General features: G+C 39.5%; 1 protein-coding gene across 12 annotated transcripts in view; it reads left to right on the forward strand.

Annotated features, from left to right (window-relative positions):
- The window catches only part of SRPK2 (SRSF protein kinase 2), a 270433-nt gene that overhangs the window by 90803 nt on the left and 160584 nt on the right, over positions 1–19046 (forward strand). For 5 of the 12 annotated variants that reach the window (XM_032275724.1, XM_032275727.1, XM_032275725.1 and 2 more), the window contains exon 3: positions 17400–17463. The exons of 5 other annotated variants lie outside the window; for them this stretch is intronic. In XM_032275724.1, coding sequence (XP_032131615.1) covers positions 17400–17463 — 64 coding nt within the window. 2 more of the 12 variants (XM_032275735.1, XM_032275732.1) reach the window with 2 other exon arrangements.

Raw genomic sequence — 19046 nt, forward strand, 5'->3', positions numbered from 1 at the left:
CTTAGTTGATACACGCTGAGGTGTGTTGTGACTGCTCCACTGAGGCGTTCTCTGTCTCCATCCTCTTTGGCCTTCCTACTTCCTGAGATACAGCAGTATTGAAATTAAGCTAATTAATAATGCTACAGTGTTCTCTGAGTGTTTAAGTGAAAGGAAGATTTACATGTCTCTCCCTTTAAATCAAAAGTTAGAAATGATTAAGCTTATGAGAATGGCATGTCAAAAGCTGAGGAGGTGGAAAGCTAGACTTCTTATGCCAAGCAATTAGCCAAGTATGAATGTAAGGGAAAAATTCTTGAAGGAAATTAAAAGTGTTACTCCGGTGAACACACAGATGGTAAGAAAGCAAAACAACCTTATTGCTGATAGGGAGAAAGTTTGGGTGGTCTGGATAAAATTTCGAGGAGCCTCAACATTGCCTTAAGCCAAAACCTAATCCAAAACAAGGCCGTAACTCTTACCAGTTTTGTGAAGGCTAAGAAGAGGTAAGGAAGGGGCAGAAGAAAAGTTTGAAGCTGGTTCGGGCAGAGAGATTGGTTCATGAGGCTTAAGAAAGGAACCTGTCTTTGGCTGGGGGTGGTGGCTCATGCCTATAATCTCAGCATTTTGTGAGGCCGAGGTGAGTGGATCATCTGAAGTCAGGATTTTGAGACCAGCCTGACCAACATGGTGAAACCCTGTCTTTACTAAATATACAAAATTAGCCAGATGTGGTGGCTCATGCTTGTAATCCCAGCTACTTGGAAGGCTGAGACGGGAGAGTCGCTTGAACACAGGAGGTCGAGGTTGCAGTAAGCCAAGATCGCGCCATTGCACTCCAGCCTGAGCAACAAGAGTGAAATTCTGTCCCCCCTGCCAAAAAAAGGAACCTGTCTTTATAACATAAAAGTGCAATATGAAGCAGCCAGTGCTGATGTAGAAGCTTACAGCAAGTTATTCAGAAGATTCCACAGCTGAGATCATTGATGAAGGTGGCGACAAACAGATTTTCTTTAAAAAAAAAAAAATCATATTTTCTGGGCATGTGGCTCATGCCTATAATCCCAGCGCTATGGGAGGCCAGGTCAGGCAGATTGCTTGAGCCTAGGAGTTTGAGACTAGCTTAGGCAACAAAGTGAGACCTCGTCTCTTAAAAAAGTAATTATATGTATCTGCATGTTTTAGTTCTTAGTGTAAATAATTTCTATTTTTTTTTATCACTTTAATGATAGCTGTGGATTTTCCTATGTTGCTCACACTGGCCTTGAATTCCTGGGCTCAAGAGAGCCTCCTGCCTCAGCTTCCCAGAGTGCTGTCGCACATTTAGTAGTCTATGGTATCATGTAAACATAGTTTTTATATGCACTGAGAAACCAAAAAATTTGTGTGACTTTCTTCATTGAGGTGATCTGGAGAACCTGCAATATTCTGGAGGTATGCCTTTAAGTATACATTGAGAGAGATTTTGTTATTAAATGAGGTGACTGGAAGGAAGTTATTTTTTAACAAAAGGAAAACTTAGAGTTTCTGAAAGCTCTGTTCTTGAGAGATTTTGTTCTTAACCTCTTGTCTAGACATTTGTCTTCAGCTTCTTTAACACGTGTCTTCCTTCTCTGCATGGTCCAGGAGAAAAGCATCTGGGAGGAGGACGGGTCTACTTACAGACTTGGAGTTTTTAATCCCACATTTTTAGCATGTGACCCTCTGTTTCTAATAGCAGTAAGTGACTTCCATAAGCGTACTCCACCCATTTTGCAGTAGAAACTTGATGCTTTTTGTGCCGCTTAATAGGTTTTTATAATTTTTTTTAAAGTTCACTGATTTATTTTGGCATTTTTGTTATGTTGTAAGATCCTGCTATGGGCGGAATTAGAAGGGACAGACTAAATTAAGTTTTTAATGCTGGTCTCTTTAGAATGCCCATTGTACAACTTCCGTAAGATTACCTTTTTAAATTATAGAATAGTGTGAGAAGAATTTAGTTCTTCCTTTTTTTTCCTTCAATATAACACTCTCAAAATCCCAACAGAACTGTTGCTTTGACCTTGATTAAAGTGTGAATTTTATTTAAAAGTGAAAATTAGCATTGGAGGCTATTTATAATGGTGTGATGGCAGTCTTTTTGTGTAGTGCCCATTTGAAAGCCATGTAACCGCAAAAGGCATGTGTTTCAAATGGGGCATCCTTTGGTAGGATAAGATTACTTAAAATATATATTTTAATTTTACAGATAATATCTGTAAAAAATTAAAGTGGAAATAAAGATGAATCTTTCTGATCATGAGTAAGGAAAATCATTTTATAGTTATTTTTTATTTTTATATTTGAGACGGAGTCTCACTCTGTCTTCCAGGCTAGAGTGCATTGTCATGATCTCGGCTCACCACAACCTCTACCTTCTGGGTTCAAGTGATTCTCCTGCCTCATCCTCTTGAGTAGTTGGGATTATAGGTGTGTGCCACCACACCTGGCTAATTTTTGTATTTTTAGTAGAGACAGGGTTTCGCCTTGTTGGCCAGGCTGGTCTTGAACTCCGGACCTCAAGTGATCTGCCTGCCTCATACTCCCAAAGTCCTGGGATTATAGGCGTGAACCACTGCACCCAGCCGTTTTCTAGTTATTTAAGAATATATCCTTCAACTTTATTTTACATGTATATACACATATATATGTACCTGTGAAATATCTGTAACAATTAGTAAGAGTTAGGTTTTAGATACCTTTATCAATACATGTGGATCTTCTGCATCCTTTTCAAATGCTGTATGTTATGAATGTACCATAGTTAATCTAACAGTTGGATAGTTCTTCATTTCTTGCTGTTGCATACAGCAACGTGACAGACATCTTTGTGTGATTCTCCTAGGACATGTGTAAATGTCTTTCTAGGGTAGACTTGGACGAGAAACTGCTGGAGTATACATAGCCAGCATTCTGCATATTGAAATCAATAAGTAGAATAGTGTTTGGCATGATTGACTAATTAATTGTGTTTGTGAAATGAATTATGCATTTGAAATATTGTCATTTTAGTTAGAAAGAGAGGATGGTGCCAGTGTAAAACCAGTGATCTCAATACTGGCTGTGCATCAGAATTGCTTGTAGGACTTTTTAGACATTACCTCCCCCAGAGAATGATTTCATTGGTCTGTAAATCAGTACAGCTGTCCTTTGGCATGAAGAGTAAAATTAAATACAGAGGTTGCATTCTGAGACTTTCTTGGAATGCCCAAATTACCCAGTGCTTAACTTAAATGTAGTTTACTTTATAAACTACAGTTAAATATAGCAAAAAAAATGTGATCTTCTTTATGGACTCTTAATAAGTTAATGACTTTTTACCCTCCAAACACGTAGTGCAGTTAATCTAATAAATAATTGTTTTAAAATTGACTGAGGACCAAAGAAGTTACTTGTAGAGGGATGGAGCAGCAAGATTGTAAACTGGAAGTCTGAATATGACTGGATTCGTAGGATTGCATCATAGCTTTTACAGATATTATGACAATAAAGGAATGTCATTATTGAAAAACTTGAGGACATTTGAAAATGGAGATGCATAGAACTTAGTGGCTGAGAACCCAAACCCTGTGCATGGACTGTCTGGGTACAGATTTTCCCTCTACCACAGTGGCTCTCTGAACCTTGACAAGTTACTTAGTCTTTCTGTACCCCAGCTTTCCTATATAATGGAGGTAATGATAGTATTCATCTTATAGGGATATGGGAGTATCAAGATTATTATATGTAAAGCAAATAGATGCATATCTGCTACATTGTAACTGGTATAAAATGCTAGTTGTTTCTGTTTCTACTTTGTATTAGGCAGTTCTGGCATTGCTATAAGGAAATACCTGAGGCTGGGTAATTTATAAACAAAAGAGGTTTAATTGGCTTGCAGTTCTGCAGGCTTTACAAACAGGGATCCAGCGTCTGCTTCTGGTGAGGCTGCAGGAACCTTACAATCACGGTGAAGGCAAAGGGAGAGCAGGTGGTCAGATGGGTTGCCTGGCAAGAGCTGGAGCAAGAGAGAGCGGGAGGAGGTGCCAGATACTTTTAAACAATCAGATCTCATGCGAACTCACTTGTTGCCAAGGGAATAATGCTAAGCCATTTGTGAGGGATCCGTCCTGTGATCCAAACACCTCCAACCAGGCCGCACCTCCAAAACGGGGGATTGCATTTCAGCAGGAGATTTGAAGGGTACAAATACCTAAACTGCATATCATTTATTTGAAATATAGTTATTCTAATATTTTAATGTTCAAGCGCTGTTTTATGCTTAAAATACTGTTTCTTTTTTCTTCTACTTTTCTTTTTTTCTTTTTTTTTTGAGACAGGGTCTCACTCTGTTGCCCAGTTTGGAGTGCAGTGGCACCACGATGTTGGCTCCCTGCAACCTCTGCCTTCCAGCTCTCACATAACTCCCACCTCAGCGTTTTGAGTAGCTGGGATTACAGGTGTGCATCACCATGCCTAGCTAATTTTTGATTTTTTTGTAGAGATGGGGTTTTGGTATGTTGCCCAGGCTGATCTGGAACTCCTGGGCTCAGATGATCCTCCTGCCTCAGGCTCCCAGAGTGCTGGGATTATAGGCAGGAGCCACAGCGCCTGGCCAAAAAACTTTCAGTGTGATTGAAAACCAGTAAATCAGTACATGGCTGCAGGTAATAAAGATGAAGAATTTGTAGACGAATATTGACTCAGGGTAACTTTATTATCAAGGGTAAGACTCTTGTGTGCTCTTGCTGTGTTTAAGACTCTGTATGTTGATTCTTGCTTATTGAAATGGAGAACGAGTTTAGATTTTAGTTTGTGCATTTGTGGGAAACCTCACAAACAGCAAGACAGGAATCAAGTAGATGTAGCCCATTTGACTAAAGTGTGATACTTCATAATGTTGTATAAAGCACCAGAGCCTTGAAAGTAGATTTTACTATTGCTTGCTGCTATGAAAGATATTTTTATAGAAATAAGGGACAACTGATGCTTGAGGTGAGAATTTTAGGATTTACAAATGAGAGAAGTGATAATTGACCAAGCTCCTGAAGGGTCCCCTGTGTGAGTACAGACGCAAAGTGAATTGTGGTGAATTGGCAAGCCTTATAAATAGCTCCATGAAGTTTAATGATTTTCCCCCAGCATGACATAAGATTTTTAAATTTTGCTTTTAAATCTCAATCACCTGTTGAATCTTTAATTTTCAGTGTATAGTTGGTTATATTTCTGCCCTGCTTAAAAGTGAGATTTCTTTGTATGGCACAGAAGGTGCTCTGGGAACAGGCCCCTGCTATTATCTCTGCTTTCATTTCTTACCATTGGGAAAAAGGAGGGGGGAAAAAAAGGAAGTAATGGGTTGAACGTTAATGTGAGTTGAGAATTAAGGGAACTAATTCTTATGCTTTATAAACAAGCTTTTTTGTGTGTGTTTTCTTTAAAAGAATTGTTTTCTTATACATGTAAATAGCCTTCCACAATAAATTTGCCACCTCTTAACATAATGAATTTTCTTTTTGAGATGGTTGGGTGAGTGTTTGCTTACCAAAGAAGTTAGCAATCAGGCATGAATTGCGTTGGTGAATTCACAGTTGTTTGTATGCAAAAATTGTAAATGAAATTAAAACATCATATTGTTATTTTTTAAAGACAGAGCCTTGCTCTGTCACCCAGGCTGGCCTGCACTGGCTCTTGGCCACTGCAACCTTGCCTGTCAAGGTCAAGCAATTCTCCTGCCTCAGCCTCACAAGTAGCTGGGATTACAGGCATGCATCACCACACCCAGCTAATTTTTGTATTTTTAGTAAAGACGGGGTTTCACCATATGGGCCAGGCTGGTCTTGAACTTCTGACCTCAGGCAGTCTGCTGCCTCAGCCTCCCAAAGTGCCGGGGTACAGGTGTGAGCTGCTGCACTTGGCTTAATTTTTGACTTTGTACATCCCAATATCAGTGAACCAAGTAGTTTTTCAGTTGTCTGTTAACATCTGATATGAAAAAATTCTCTCAAGACTGTAAAAATACTTATTTTTTTGGAGTATAACTCCATGATATAATTGGTAAAATTTATGTATTAGTAAAATAAATGATATTCATATTTTAAGAATAATGCACCAAAAGCTGTAAAAGTTGGCTTTGTATTTAACACAGAATTGGGTGCCACCTTGAGTGTAACAGCTCATAGTTACCTAAGAACTTGTGTTACTTCTTCTGTCTACTTGACAGCATCAAGGTAAAAGAGGTTTTGTTCTGTTGAGAGGCTGGATTAACTATTAATGATACTTTGCTGTAGTGAGAAACCTTTAGATAGTTTTCAGATATTGGTTTCATCATGTTTCATTGCTAACAGAGGAGAACGATGGTGAGGCTGGTAAAATTAGGAATTTAATACATTGTAGTTAGTCCTTGAAATTTTATATCAAAACACTGGTAACAAACACTTCTGGTGAACTGTGAAGTTTTAGTGTATCCATGCAGCCTTTAGGCTGGGTAGTCAGAGGTCCTCTCTGCCTTCTTGCTTGTGGGCTTTCTTTCATACCTTCCTGGGGGCAGAGGGAATAAGGATCCCACTTTTGGAGAGAATGATTTCACTTTTCTTCCCAGAATTTAGAAATCAGCAGCAAATCTTTCTTTTTGAACTAGTATTTCTCTTGGGTTATAAATTATACTCAATAATAATTTTGAAAGTGACAGAAAAACATTTCCTCTCAGAGTTTCTCATAAGTGGTAGCAGCAGCTACCTTCTAAGTTCTGAATCAGAAACCTAACCAGCCTGAGACTACCTCCTTTTCCTCCTTCATTCTCTTCTGGCCACACCTCCCCTGCCCGCCGCCCTCTGGCACCCGCAATGTAAAGTTTGGAGCGAACATGACATAGACTATGGGCACTGTGTTCAGAAGCATGAATGGTCTTGCTTTGGAATTGCAGCAGGGAAAGCTGGTACTGGCAAAGACTATATTTAAGGAAGTGTATGGAACTGGGACTTCATCCTAAAAGTGAAATCACAATCTGAAAGTAACCTTATATTATTTGAAAAACTTAAATTATAATTGAAAATATGTACTTATTTTTAGAATGAACAAAGATTATATCAAGTGTTGATTGTTTTTGGTGGACATTTCCATACTAAGTTGTATAATAACATGATTGGACATCTTTTAGTTTGTAATACAGCCATAACGAAGAGCATTTTTTTTTTCCTTTTTCTTTTTATTCCTTATAAAATCATCAGACTTTTTTTTTTTTCTTTTTTTTGAGACAGAGTGTTGCTCTTGTTGCCCAGGTTGGAGTGCAATGGTGGTGTTTCAGCCCACCGCAATCCCCGCCTCCCAGGTTCAAGCAGTTCTCCTGCCTCAGCTCCCTGAGTAGCTGGGATTACAGGCATGCACCACCATGCCTGGCCAATTTCTGTATTTTTAGTAGAGACAGGGTTTCTCCATGTTGGTCAGGTTGGTCTCGAACTCTCAACCTCAGGCGATCCGCCTGCCTTGGCCTCCCAAAGTGCTGGGATTACAGGTGTGCCTGGCATACGAAGAGCAGTTTTACAAAATTTTTTTTTTCTTTTTTTTCACTCTCGCCTCCCTTCCGCCCCACACACACCCCGCCTTTCTTTGTTTTCTTTCCTTTTTCACAGAGTGTTGCTCTGTCACCCAGGCCAGAGTACAGTGGTACGATCTCACCTCACTGCAATCTCCGCCTCCTGGGTTCAAAGGATTCTCCTGCCTCAGCTTCCCAAGTAGCTCGGACTACAGGCACACACCACCACGTCTGGCTAATTTTATTTTTTTGTATTTTTATTAGGGACGGGGTTTTATACTATGTTTTCCAGGCTGATCTTGAACTCCTGACCTCATGTGATCCGCCAGCCTTGGCCTCCCAAAGTGCTGGGATTACAGTAATGAGCCATTGCGCCCGGTCTCATTTTTGCAAATTGTTCATGGGCTTTATTATGTATCCTCTTTCAGTCTCTTACAATCAAATAATTATCTTTTTTTTTTTTTTTTTTTTTTTTTAGACAGAGCCTTGCTGTGTCCCCCAGGCTGGAATGCAGTGGCATAATTTCAGTTCACTGCAACCCCTGCCTCCAGGTTCAAGCTATTCTCCTGCCTCAGCCTTCCGAGTACCTGGGATTACAGGTGTGCTCCACCACACCTGGCTAATTTTTGTATTTTTAGTAGACATGGACATTGACTTTGCTGGCCAGACTGGTCCCAAACTTCTGATCTAAAGTGATTTCACTGCCTCAGCCTCCCAAAGTGCTAGAATTATAGGCATGAGCCCCACTGTGCCTGGCCTCAAGTAATTATTCTTGAGACACTTAGCATGTTATTTTCCTTGTTGATTTTTCTTTTCATTTATTAACCTCATAAACTTCTTTTCTGTCCTTATTTATCTATGGTTTTGCCTGACATTCTAGAATTTCTTTAGTGTTTTCTGTCAGCCTTGTCACTTTTTTCATCTTTGGCAGATTTTAAGTTTTCACTTGGCTCTAGATTTGTGTTTGATTGAACATCAATGAAAGACCGACAAAGGATTTTGATGGGTGGGGATAAAAGTTAGTGGTAATTGGGGATAGTTTTTTGAATGCTCAGTTCACCAATGATTGTTCTTTCGTTTGCAGAATTTCTGCTTTTCTGTGAATTCTCATAACAGACGACTTCAATAATGAACACTGGAATGACAGGGACTCCCTTTTAAGGCTAGACTGGCTTTTGGAGATGTTGGTCAGTTAATCATCCACCCTCATCAATTACTCAGATGAATTGCTTTATTCTGCACCTTTGTGAACATTCCCTTATGAATCAGTCTCAAGTTTTGAGTCAGGACCTTAGTACTTGGCTTCAGATAGTGGTATCAGAAATTGGCACCTGAGCCAGAAAAGCCTCTGGATGTTTTGCATCTCAGTGAGAAGTCTCTTAAAGATACTATGTTGGAGACACCAAGAGAGGCTCCATAAGCATGCGTCTCAAGGTACTAGAAAGTGTAAACATGTGAAATAGAGAGGAGAAGCAGTTAATTGGTAGTGGCAGGAGAAATAGGATAAGAGAAGTATTGAATCCTCAGAATAGTGCAGCATTAAGGTGGAGAACCATCTCATTGAACACCTGGAAAATTGATTTGGGAGCTGCCCTGACTTCTAAAGAAGCGTGTGGTTTTTAGGCCTGCTGAGGCATTTTCCTCTTAACTTCTAGGTATGTTCTTGCAGTATTAACCTGTCATTTCAGGCAACCTTAACACGTATTTGTTTCTTTTCAGACAGACTCTTGCTCTGTTGCCTAGGCTGGAGTGTAGTGGTACAATCGCAGTTCACTGCAGCTTCAACCTCTTGGGCCCAAGTGATCCGTTCATCTCAGCCTCCTTAGTAGCTGAACCACAGGTGCATGTCAGCATTCCCAGCTAATTTTGTTTATTTTTTTTTTAGAGATGAAGTCTTACTATGTTGCCCAGGCTGGTCTTAAACTCTTGGGCTTAAGCGATCCTTCTGCCTTGCCTTAGCCTCCTAAATTCTTGGGATTACATGTGTGAGCCACCTTGCCCACTTATATTTGTTTCTTGTAGTCTTAAGCGGCTCCAGATAAATGAAAGGACTCTTTAATTTTTGAAAACCCTCCTAATGGGCCATAAGTGGTGACTCATGACTTTAATTCCTATACTTTGAGGGGTCCAAGGTAGGAGGATTACTTAAGCCCAGGAGTTGAAGACCAGCCTCAGCAGCATAGCAAGACCCCATCTATACAAAAATAAAACAATTAGCCAAGCATAGTGGTGCACAGCTGTAGTTCTCACTACTGAGGAGGTTGAAGTGGGAGGATTGATTGAGCCCAGGACGTAGAGGCCCCAGTGAGCTATAGTTGCACCACTACACTCCAGCTTGGGTGACAGAGCAAGAGTCTGTCCCTTTAAAAAAAAAAAAAAAAAAAAATCCTCCTCTTGTACACTGCAAAGAAAATTAAGTTTGTGGATGATTATGTAAAGAATTTGGCAAGTGAAAGGAAGTTTATTAAATTTGCCAGAATGATTCCTGTGGAAAAAGAATGTGGGTTTAAGAATTTAGGTAGAATAATCTACCCAGTTACTATCTTTTTATATTTCCACTGCACAAAAGTCAGGGTCCTCATGCTCAGGTGTAGTGATCTGAGTGACAAAGGAGCGTATCATGTCCATAGCTTCCGTGTGTTCTTATGCTTCCCTCACTTCTAAAATTCTAGGTAGATTCAGAGTGACTCCATTTTTCTCCTAGGATGTTTTTATCTTTGAAGCATCTCCCCTATGGGATGTCATTCTGACTAGCGTTACTGGTAATCTGCTATTCCTTATCAGGGTTCCAGGGCTTGACTGAGTGCTGGACTGATAGCCCTTAGTGTTCCAGGAGTCTTAAACTTCTAGTATGTTACAGCTTAGAAAGTTAAGTATTAGAGCTACAAGGCCATTAACTGAAGAGTCAAACCGTTCATCTTCATAAGGAGTTTATACTCTTTTAAGATGTGAGTAAAAACAAGGATAAAAGTTACGAGGAAGATCTGTAGGTTGCATGCAAGAGAGTAAGTGGGGAAATCAGAGTAAATTGTTGGCTTTGAGGGGTGTGTGTAAGGGGATGAATAAGAAGAATATTATGTTCCAGATGATTAGTTGTTTTAATCAAGAAAGCTGATTAATAGGGATGATTAATTGATTGGTTATATGAGAAAATAACATTTTAAAAGCTGATTTAAAATAAGATTGAATGTCCTACTGTTACCGAAACACCAGGGTTTGTCTAGGTCCTGCTGCTCTCCACACAGAAAGCCAATGACTGGCTGGGTGAGGTGGCTCACACCTGTAATCACAGGACTTTGAGTGGCTGAGGCAGGTGGATCACTTGAGGTCAGTTCAAGACTAGCCTGGCCAACATGATGAAACCTCCATCTTTACTAAAAATACAAAAATGTGTTGGGTGTGGTGGTGGGTGCCTGTAATCCCAGCTGCGAGGGAGGCTGAGGCAGGAGAATTGCCTGCGCCTGGGAGGGGGAGGTTGTGGTGCGCCAAGATTGTACTACTGTATTCCAGCCTGAATGAGAGAGTGAGACCTGTCTCAAAAACAAACAAACAAAAAAACAAAAAAGCCAATCACTGAAAGAACAAGTATTACCAAGGAAGAAGCCTTAAATTGGGTGCTGCAGTGAGGAGATGGGAGCTCAGCCTTGAATCCATCTCCCAGACTCACTAAAACCAGGGCTTTATATAACAGGGAAGAAATACAACAATATGAAATAGGAACTAGGGAGGGGCAGGGAAGCAGTCATGTTGAATGAAGGATCTAAAGTGTCATTGTCTGGATTTGGTAAGTTTCAGTTGTTTGTGGTTTTTTTTTTTTTTTTTTTTGGAGACAGAGCCCCACACAGATAGACGGCCCCTCTGTGGTCTCCTTTTTCTTTCCTCTACTTAGACCTTTTTTTTTTTTTTTTTTTTTTTTGACGGTGAGGCAGTGCCTTGCTCTGTCAGCCAAGCTGAAGTGAAATGGTGTGATCTTGGTTCACTGCAACCTCTGCCTCCTGGATTCAAGCGATTCTCTTGCCTCAGCCGCCTGAGTAGCTGGGATTACAGGCGGGTACCACCATGCCTGGCTAATTCTTGTATTGTAGAGACAGGGTCTCACCATGTTGGCCAGGCTAGCCTTGAACTCCTGACCTCAAGTGATTCAGCCACTTTGGGGATTCTAAAGTGTTGGGATTATAGGCATGAGCCACCAAGCTCGGCCTTCAGTTCTCTGAGAGAGAGAAATTTTTTTTTTTTTTTTTTTTTTTTTTTGGGGGGGGGGCCTCTGAAGGTCTTTCCCTGAGAAAGGAACTTAGATAAAACAGTTTTTTTTTTTTTTTTTTTTAAAGGGGAAAACAGGTTTGTTTTAAGCGCCCCCTCCTTCCCCCCCTTTTTTTTGAGATGGAATTTCACTCTTATTGCCCAGGCTGGAGTGCAATGGTGTGATCTTGGCTCACCACAACCTCCACCTCCCGTATTCAAGCGATTCTCCTGCCTCAGCCTTCGGAGTAGCTGGGATTACAGGCATGTGCCACCACGCCAGGCTAATTTTGCATTTTTAGTAGAGATGGGGTTTCTTCATGTTGGTCAGGCTGGTCTGAAACTCCTGACCTCCAGGTGATCCACCCACCTTAGCCTCCCGAAGTGCTGGCATTACAGGTGTGAGCCACCACACTCAGCCCTTAAGCTTTAAGACCAGAAGGATCAGCTTCTGTGTTTAACCAAAAGAACCCCTATTTGGGTGGGTTTTATTATTGGGGTTGTTGAGGTTCTTGAAAATTTTACTGTAGGTCTCAGCAGCAGTAATCTTATGGAGAAGATGAACAATGTGATTGGCTTCCCATTGTTTATCTTTTTGTCCTTTAGATTTCCCCATTATAAATTTGTGTGGTTTAGCTATGAGATGGCAAGTTTATCTGGAAATGTAAATAAACTAATGTAGTGAATTTGTAACAAACATTAGATTGACTATAACAGGCTGAGAATACTGTGAAGGTTATCAACAACTAATGTCTGATATGCCAGGCTGTCTGAATTGAACATTCAGGTGCCTCTCCTCAGGGAAGCAATGGTCTCATGGGGACTGAAACAAGTAATTTATATATTTTAGTAATTTGGTAATGCAAATATAGAGAGGTAGAGGAGGTGAACTTAATTCTGGGAAGATGATTAGAGGTAACATTTGGGACTGAGGTTAGAAAAATGAATTGGGTAGCCGAGCATGGTTGTGCCCCACTGTAGTCCCAGCTACTTGGAGGGCCGAGGCAGGAGAATCGCCTGAACTTGGGAGGTAGAGGTTTCAGTGAGCCGAGATCGCACCACTGCTCTCCTGCACTCCAGCCTGGGCAACAGAGTGAGAAGTCGTCTCAAAAAAAAAAAAAAAAAAGAAGAAGAAGAAGAAGAAAAAAGAAAAGCGAGTTGGATGTGAGAGGGAGACAACTGAACCAGTGGCATTTCAGGGAGAGAAAATTATATACGAAAAGGTTTAGTGGCATGAAAAACCATGTTATGTTTGGGGAGCCACATAGATTAGAGCTCAGTATTTCCAGAACATGCAATACTACAACGGAGAAATGGAGGGAAAGATATTTCAAATGAGATTGGGGAACTAGCCTGGGATCCCTGAAACATTTGAGGTTTGGCAGGGCAATGCTGTTGCTCCTCCCTGAGATCAGGAGTATAAAAGAAGACATTAGGTTTATAAGTTTATAGATTCAATTTTAGACATTACATTCAAGCCATTCAGGGACTGTCTAGGTGAAAATGTCAAGTAGAGGTTGGAGGACATATGGCTCTGGGTTGTAGGAGAGACTCTTGGGCTGAAAACTCACATACAGCCATCATCAATGCCCTATAATTCTTCATGGTAAGGGCATATGTAGATAGAAGGATCAGTGAATAAACAGAGGGTCCTATAGTTGTCACCAGCATTTAAGGGCTACATGGAGGATAATGGTCTTCCAAAGTACCCAGAGTTAGGAGGAGAAAGCAAATGTAAAAAGCATTTTAAAAAAACAGAAAAACTTATGTCCTCCTGTAATGATATTTAGCAATTAAAAAATAATGACTGAAAAGAAAAGAACCATAATTTAAAATATATTTATTCAAACTCCACAGGAACCTCTTGCCTATTTTCTGTGTGAAATAAGCCAGTATTGTCCTGAGGTGGGAGTAGGGCAGATGGTAAAGGATTGATGAAAGGCTAAGATGTAGAAGGAGCTGTTGACTGTACTGTCAAGCATTTTTCAGATGATATCCATAAGGAATACAGCTATTAAATAATCAGGTTGATGGACTTTTTTTTTTTCCCCACTCATTGGTCTAAATGTATACATGGAGACAGTGGGTGGTTGAATTAATATGTAATTACAAGTTGTAAGATTGCTGCTTTGGAGGAACTGAGAAGTGGTGAACAAGAGAGTCACTTTAGAATCGTGAAGATGTGTCATTTTAAAATCTGACTTATAAAAGCAGACTAGATCTCTCTATCATTTCATAGAACAAAATAAATTCTAAGGGGGTCTAAGGTTTATATGCAAATACTATTATAAAGCATATTAGAGGAAAATTGGATGAAAATTAAAAATGTTGATGTGAGGAAGGCCTTTCTAAGTTAAACAGGAAGACCAGAACTTAACAAAAGATTGGTCAACTTCATTGCAGAAAAATAAAGTGTGTAGGTTCCCAGACACTACTGTGGAAGTAACGGAATAAAATTCCAAAACAGCTCACTAATTGAGGGGGAAAGGGTTTGCAGTGTGTATAAGTGTCCTGAGTATGGTCATGGGAATGGGTGGTTCAGGAGTCTGGATTGAGGAGGCTGGGGTCCATAGCCAGGGCTTTTATAATAAGCCATATCAGTATGGGCATCCAGGTCCCCCTGATGATAGCAGGTATTGTGATGGCATGGAAAGCAATTAAATGGCTTCTGGAATTCTTCACAAATGTGGAGAATTACCAGACCAATTTATGATATGACAGGGAGGAGTAGATGGTAACATAGATGGAATATGTGGGCCTCAAAGGATACAGTATCATAGTGTTAACCTTCCTTGATTTCTGAGTCCTTCTGTAGCTATGAACAAATCTGAAGGTTTAGAGATAAGGTGAAAATGAAGTTAGAAACCTTTTCATGCATTATTGGAATCCTCTTTGGTTTGGAGATCCCAGTGTCACCTGCCAGAATATGGTTTATAGCTTGAACTTTTCTTTCCAGTGTTTACAATATGGGAATTAACTTCATTAGAGCTGTGAGGTTTAACCGTGGGCTTTTTCATCTTACATGCTTTGATTTACGTAGATATACTGAAGTGTGAACTTTTTGTTGTTTTGGAATAAAAAATTGCCATGATGAAGATGGATTCAAGTGTAATCTCTTTTTTGAAGCAGCGAGTTGATACATGGAGCACAGTTCTCTGGAAGTGGAAGCTGAGATACAGATTAAAGTGAAGTTCCCACCTACAGTAACACTACAGTGATAAGAAGGGGGATGTTGAGGGTGATAAGGAGGAGGAGGTGGATTTAAACTATGGAAAAAACATTTAACATCAGACAGGCCTTGAATCCTTCATTAACTCATTCAGTAAATATTTATTGAGAGAAGACTGTCTTTTGCTAGGCACTACATAGCAATAGGCAGGGAGGGCTCACCACATGCCAGGCACAATAGTACTTTACTTTCATGGGTTATTTCATTAAATCTTCACCACAGCCTTTCAGTTAGACATTATTATCCCCATTTTACAGAAGAGGAGACAGAGGCTTTCGAGAGTTTTAAGTAATTTCCCCAAGGTCATATGGCTATTAAAAATGGCAGAGGAGGTCAGGCACAGTGGCTCACGCCTGTAATCCCAGCACTTTGGGAGGCAGAGGTGGATGGATCACGAGGTCAGGAGATCGAGACCATCCTGGCCAAGATGATGAAATTCCCTCTATTAAAAATACAAAACTTAGCTGGGTGTGGTGGCATGTGAGAGAATCGCTTGTACCCAGGAGGTGGAGGGTGCAGTGAGTCAAGATAGAGAGCCACTGCACTCCAGCCTTGCTACAGAGCAAGACTGTCTCCAAAAAAAAAAAAAAAAAAAAAAAAAAGGGCAGAGGAGACTGGGGGCAGTGGCTCATGCCTATAATACTACCCTTTAAGGCAGAGGTGGGTGGATCATGAGGTCAGGAGATTGATACCATCCTTGCTAACATGGTGAAAACCCTGTCTCTACTAAAAATACAAAAAATTAGCTGGTCATAGTGGCATGTGCCTGTAGTCCTAGCTACTGGGGAGGCTGAGATGGAGAATCCCTTGAACCCGGGAGGCGGAGGTTGCAGTGAGCTGAGATTGCACCACTGCATTCCATCCTGGGGGACAATGTGTGCATCTTAAACAGACAAAAACATCCCCCAAGCAGGCAGAGGAGTCTGTTCCTAAATCCAAGGCAGAGCCTGAGCTCCAACATTATGCTCCTTCCGAAATGAGGGGAGGGACACTGCTGAGGGCTCACTGTGGCACCACGTGCCAGATCTTCAAGGTGAGTCTCAGTATCACCCCAGCTGTAGGCACTGTGCTCTGTGCTCTCCTCATGGCTAGGCAGGTGGGCGACAGCCTGTGGTAGATTCTGCTTTCTCATCAGCTATTCATGCTGGGTTTATCATGCTCATTGATTGAAGTTATAAGCTTACAAATTTGGGAAAAACTCCTATTTTAACAACACTGAGAGGATATTCTGTACAGGTCCATTTTTTTTTAATGCAACTAATTTTTATTCCTTTTTTCCTTGACATCTTCTCATATTCCAGTCAACATAAAAAAAATTAAAATTTGTTTACTGCTTAAAAAAAGAAAAACACTGAACTATTGAAGTCTGTTTTTGAAATCCTGATACTGTTGATAGCATTTTCGTGTCACTATTTTATTTTTAACATGTGAACTTTTTATTATGAGAACACACTTTAAAGAATCCAGTTGGAAATACTTGTTAGGGGCAGGAAAACAGCTTTACACACGAAATAGTCTGGGTAATAGGACTGTGTCATTTTTATTAACTTAAAATTATGTACTTTAAAGGAAACGCGTTAGGTTATTTCTTTTTCCTTTTCTTTTCCGTCTTTCCCTTTTACTGTTATCTCCCTTCCAAATCAGTACAGCAATTATCTTCTAATTAAGTTGAACTGGTGCTTACATTCCTGTTGTAGATGTTTATTGTTAATCCTTTCCTAAAAGGACAAGTATATTATCTCTGCTCGGTAAATGGGTGTTGCTGTTCACTTGTACTGTACTGCGAAGGAGGAGGGGAAAATTAAGGTATAAAATAAGAAGTCTCTTTCTAGAGGAGTTAGGCACACTAGATATTAAATGTGTATTTAATTAAACACAATCAGGAAATAAAACAAAGATTAAACATTTGAAATCTGTAAATTCAGGTTCTGCTTTAATATTTCATTCTTAAGTGACAAAAATGATTCACTGAGCCATATTTTTTAGGGCCAGTGAAATAGAAACAGCCAAGGGTTGCATGTCTGTTTATTATAGCCTGTAAGGTGATTACCCTGGCTTCTCAAATTTCCTAGTATATTGAATTCAGATGTTAGCATTTCTTGTTTGTATTTTATTTTCCTGAATTGAAAATCATCTTGTAGAGCCATGCTAGTTCTACCTTAAAAAAAGAAAACACCCCTCTGCTTTAAAAAAATGGTACTTCCTGCTTTCATAAACAGTCATGTGCATAGTTTAGCAAGGCCTGATGCCTCTGGAGCTTTTTCCCTTTATAGCACCATTGAATCTCAGTCCTAAGAGAAGTACTGCGAATCTTGTGGCCTCATTCTGAACAAAAGGGATTACAGAAGAAAAACCTCTTGATATAAGGCTTGAAAGCAAGGGCAGGCAATCTTGGTTGTGAATATTTTCTGATTTTTCCAGAAATCAAGCAGAAGATTGAGCTGCTGATGTCAGTTAACTCTGAGAAGTCGTCCTCTTCAGAAAGGTACAGCTACATCTCTTGCATGAACAATTAATGGTGTAGCATTGCTAAGAAACAAACCAGGACATATTTTTTTTTTCCTTGTCAAGTTTGCTATATAACGTATTGTCCTGCATGCTGGTATTGTGCTGTATTGAAGATGTATATTTGGGCAAGCTGTTCTGCTTTTGCAAAGGGTAATTGATTTTTTAAGAAAAATAGTGAAGCCTAATCAGCTGCAGCATGCACACCATAACACAGCAGACCGCTGGTTCATGTGTGACAGCTGTTGAAGGCTTTAAAAAATAATTCAGCTAACAAACAAAAATTCTTGCTTTTTTTTAAAAGAAAATACTGTGAGGTTTTCTTCCGGTATTTTGAAGTTGCTGCTCTACAGAATTACAAAGGTTATTTGTAAAATGTAGATTAAAAATACTTGATTTTTGGTTGTAATAAGTATTCTTATGTGGTAAGGGAGTGCCATTTGTAAATAGCTTAGGAATTGCAAACCCACAGATTAGTCACATTCTGAAAGAGAGATATGATGCTTCTTCAAGTCTGTGCTAGGAAATGGAACAGTCACTGCATGCAGTAATGGTTCATGCCTGCAGGTAAGGACAAAATGACTCAGAAGTATTTTTAAAGCAATTATTTTATCTGTCAATCATATGATTATACCTGTAAAGAGATATTTTATTAAAATGACTATTTTGTCTTATAAAAAGAATTAAGATATTTTAATCTGAAGTCAGAAATAAGGCTGTAATTGCCCATTTTGTTATGCAAATATTGTGTTCAGTTCTGTTTACGAAAATTGTGTATACTACATAATGTCTTAAATCGAGGTTCTTGGGCATGCAGTTGATGGTTATCTTTTCTCTTGGTTACCTAATAGGTTATACTTAATACTGATATTTTATACTTAAGGCATATGTTAATTTATCTTTTCTAGCATTAGTTTGCAAGGTTATCTTTTTTGTTCATAGATGTAATATTTAGGAAAATATTATGGAGAAATGTGTTAATGAATGATACAGGAAAAATACAAAAAAAAATGAGTTGAAGAACTTACCATGGTTAAATGGATTTAATTAAAGTATGCTAGTATATGAAGGACATGATCTGATGTAAAAGTATCATTTTTAATGGATTTATTAGTATAATCAGGTAAAAAGCTTCTGGCTATAACTTAGGGCATCACAAATAAAAATGATGTTACTGCTTTTGTTAGAGACTGAAAGTAGAAAATTTGAGGACTGCTAGTGTTTATTTTTGTGTGGCTTGTAACTTCTGGTTTGTGGCTAGCCATCTGATCTTAAACATTCTGTTTGCTGAGATAAGAAACAGCCTTCAGCCTTGTGAATATTCTGCCAGTAAAATGGTGGTGATGGCAAGGGGAGAAGAGGGTGGTGTGCACAGTGAAAGAGCTGGGTGTCAATTGTAATGTTAGAGTTTGGTACTAGGAAGAGCAAACTTAATGAGATGACAGTAATAATTACATTAGCTTTTTGGAGTATCATGAATTCTTTACTGATAAATTGAGGGTTGGACAGAGTGGATGTAAATATTATTGAGAAACAGTATAGGAATGGGTGAGGTTTTCTGGT

Source organism: Sapajus apella, unplaced genomic scaffold, assembly GCF_009761245.1.
Source record: "Sapajus apella isolate SASKATOON/1434 unplaced genomic scaffold, GSC_monkey_1.0 scaffold7, whole genome shotgun sequence".
Classification (NCBI taxonomy): Eukaryota; Metazoa; Chordata; class Mammalia; order Primates; family Cebidae; genus Sapajus; species Sapajus apella.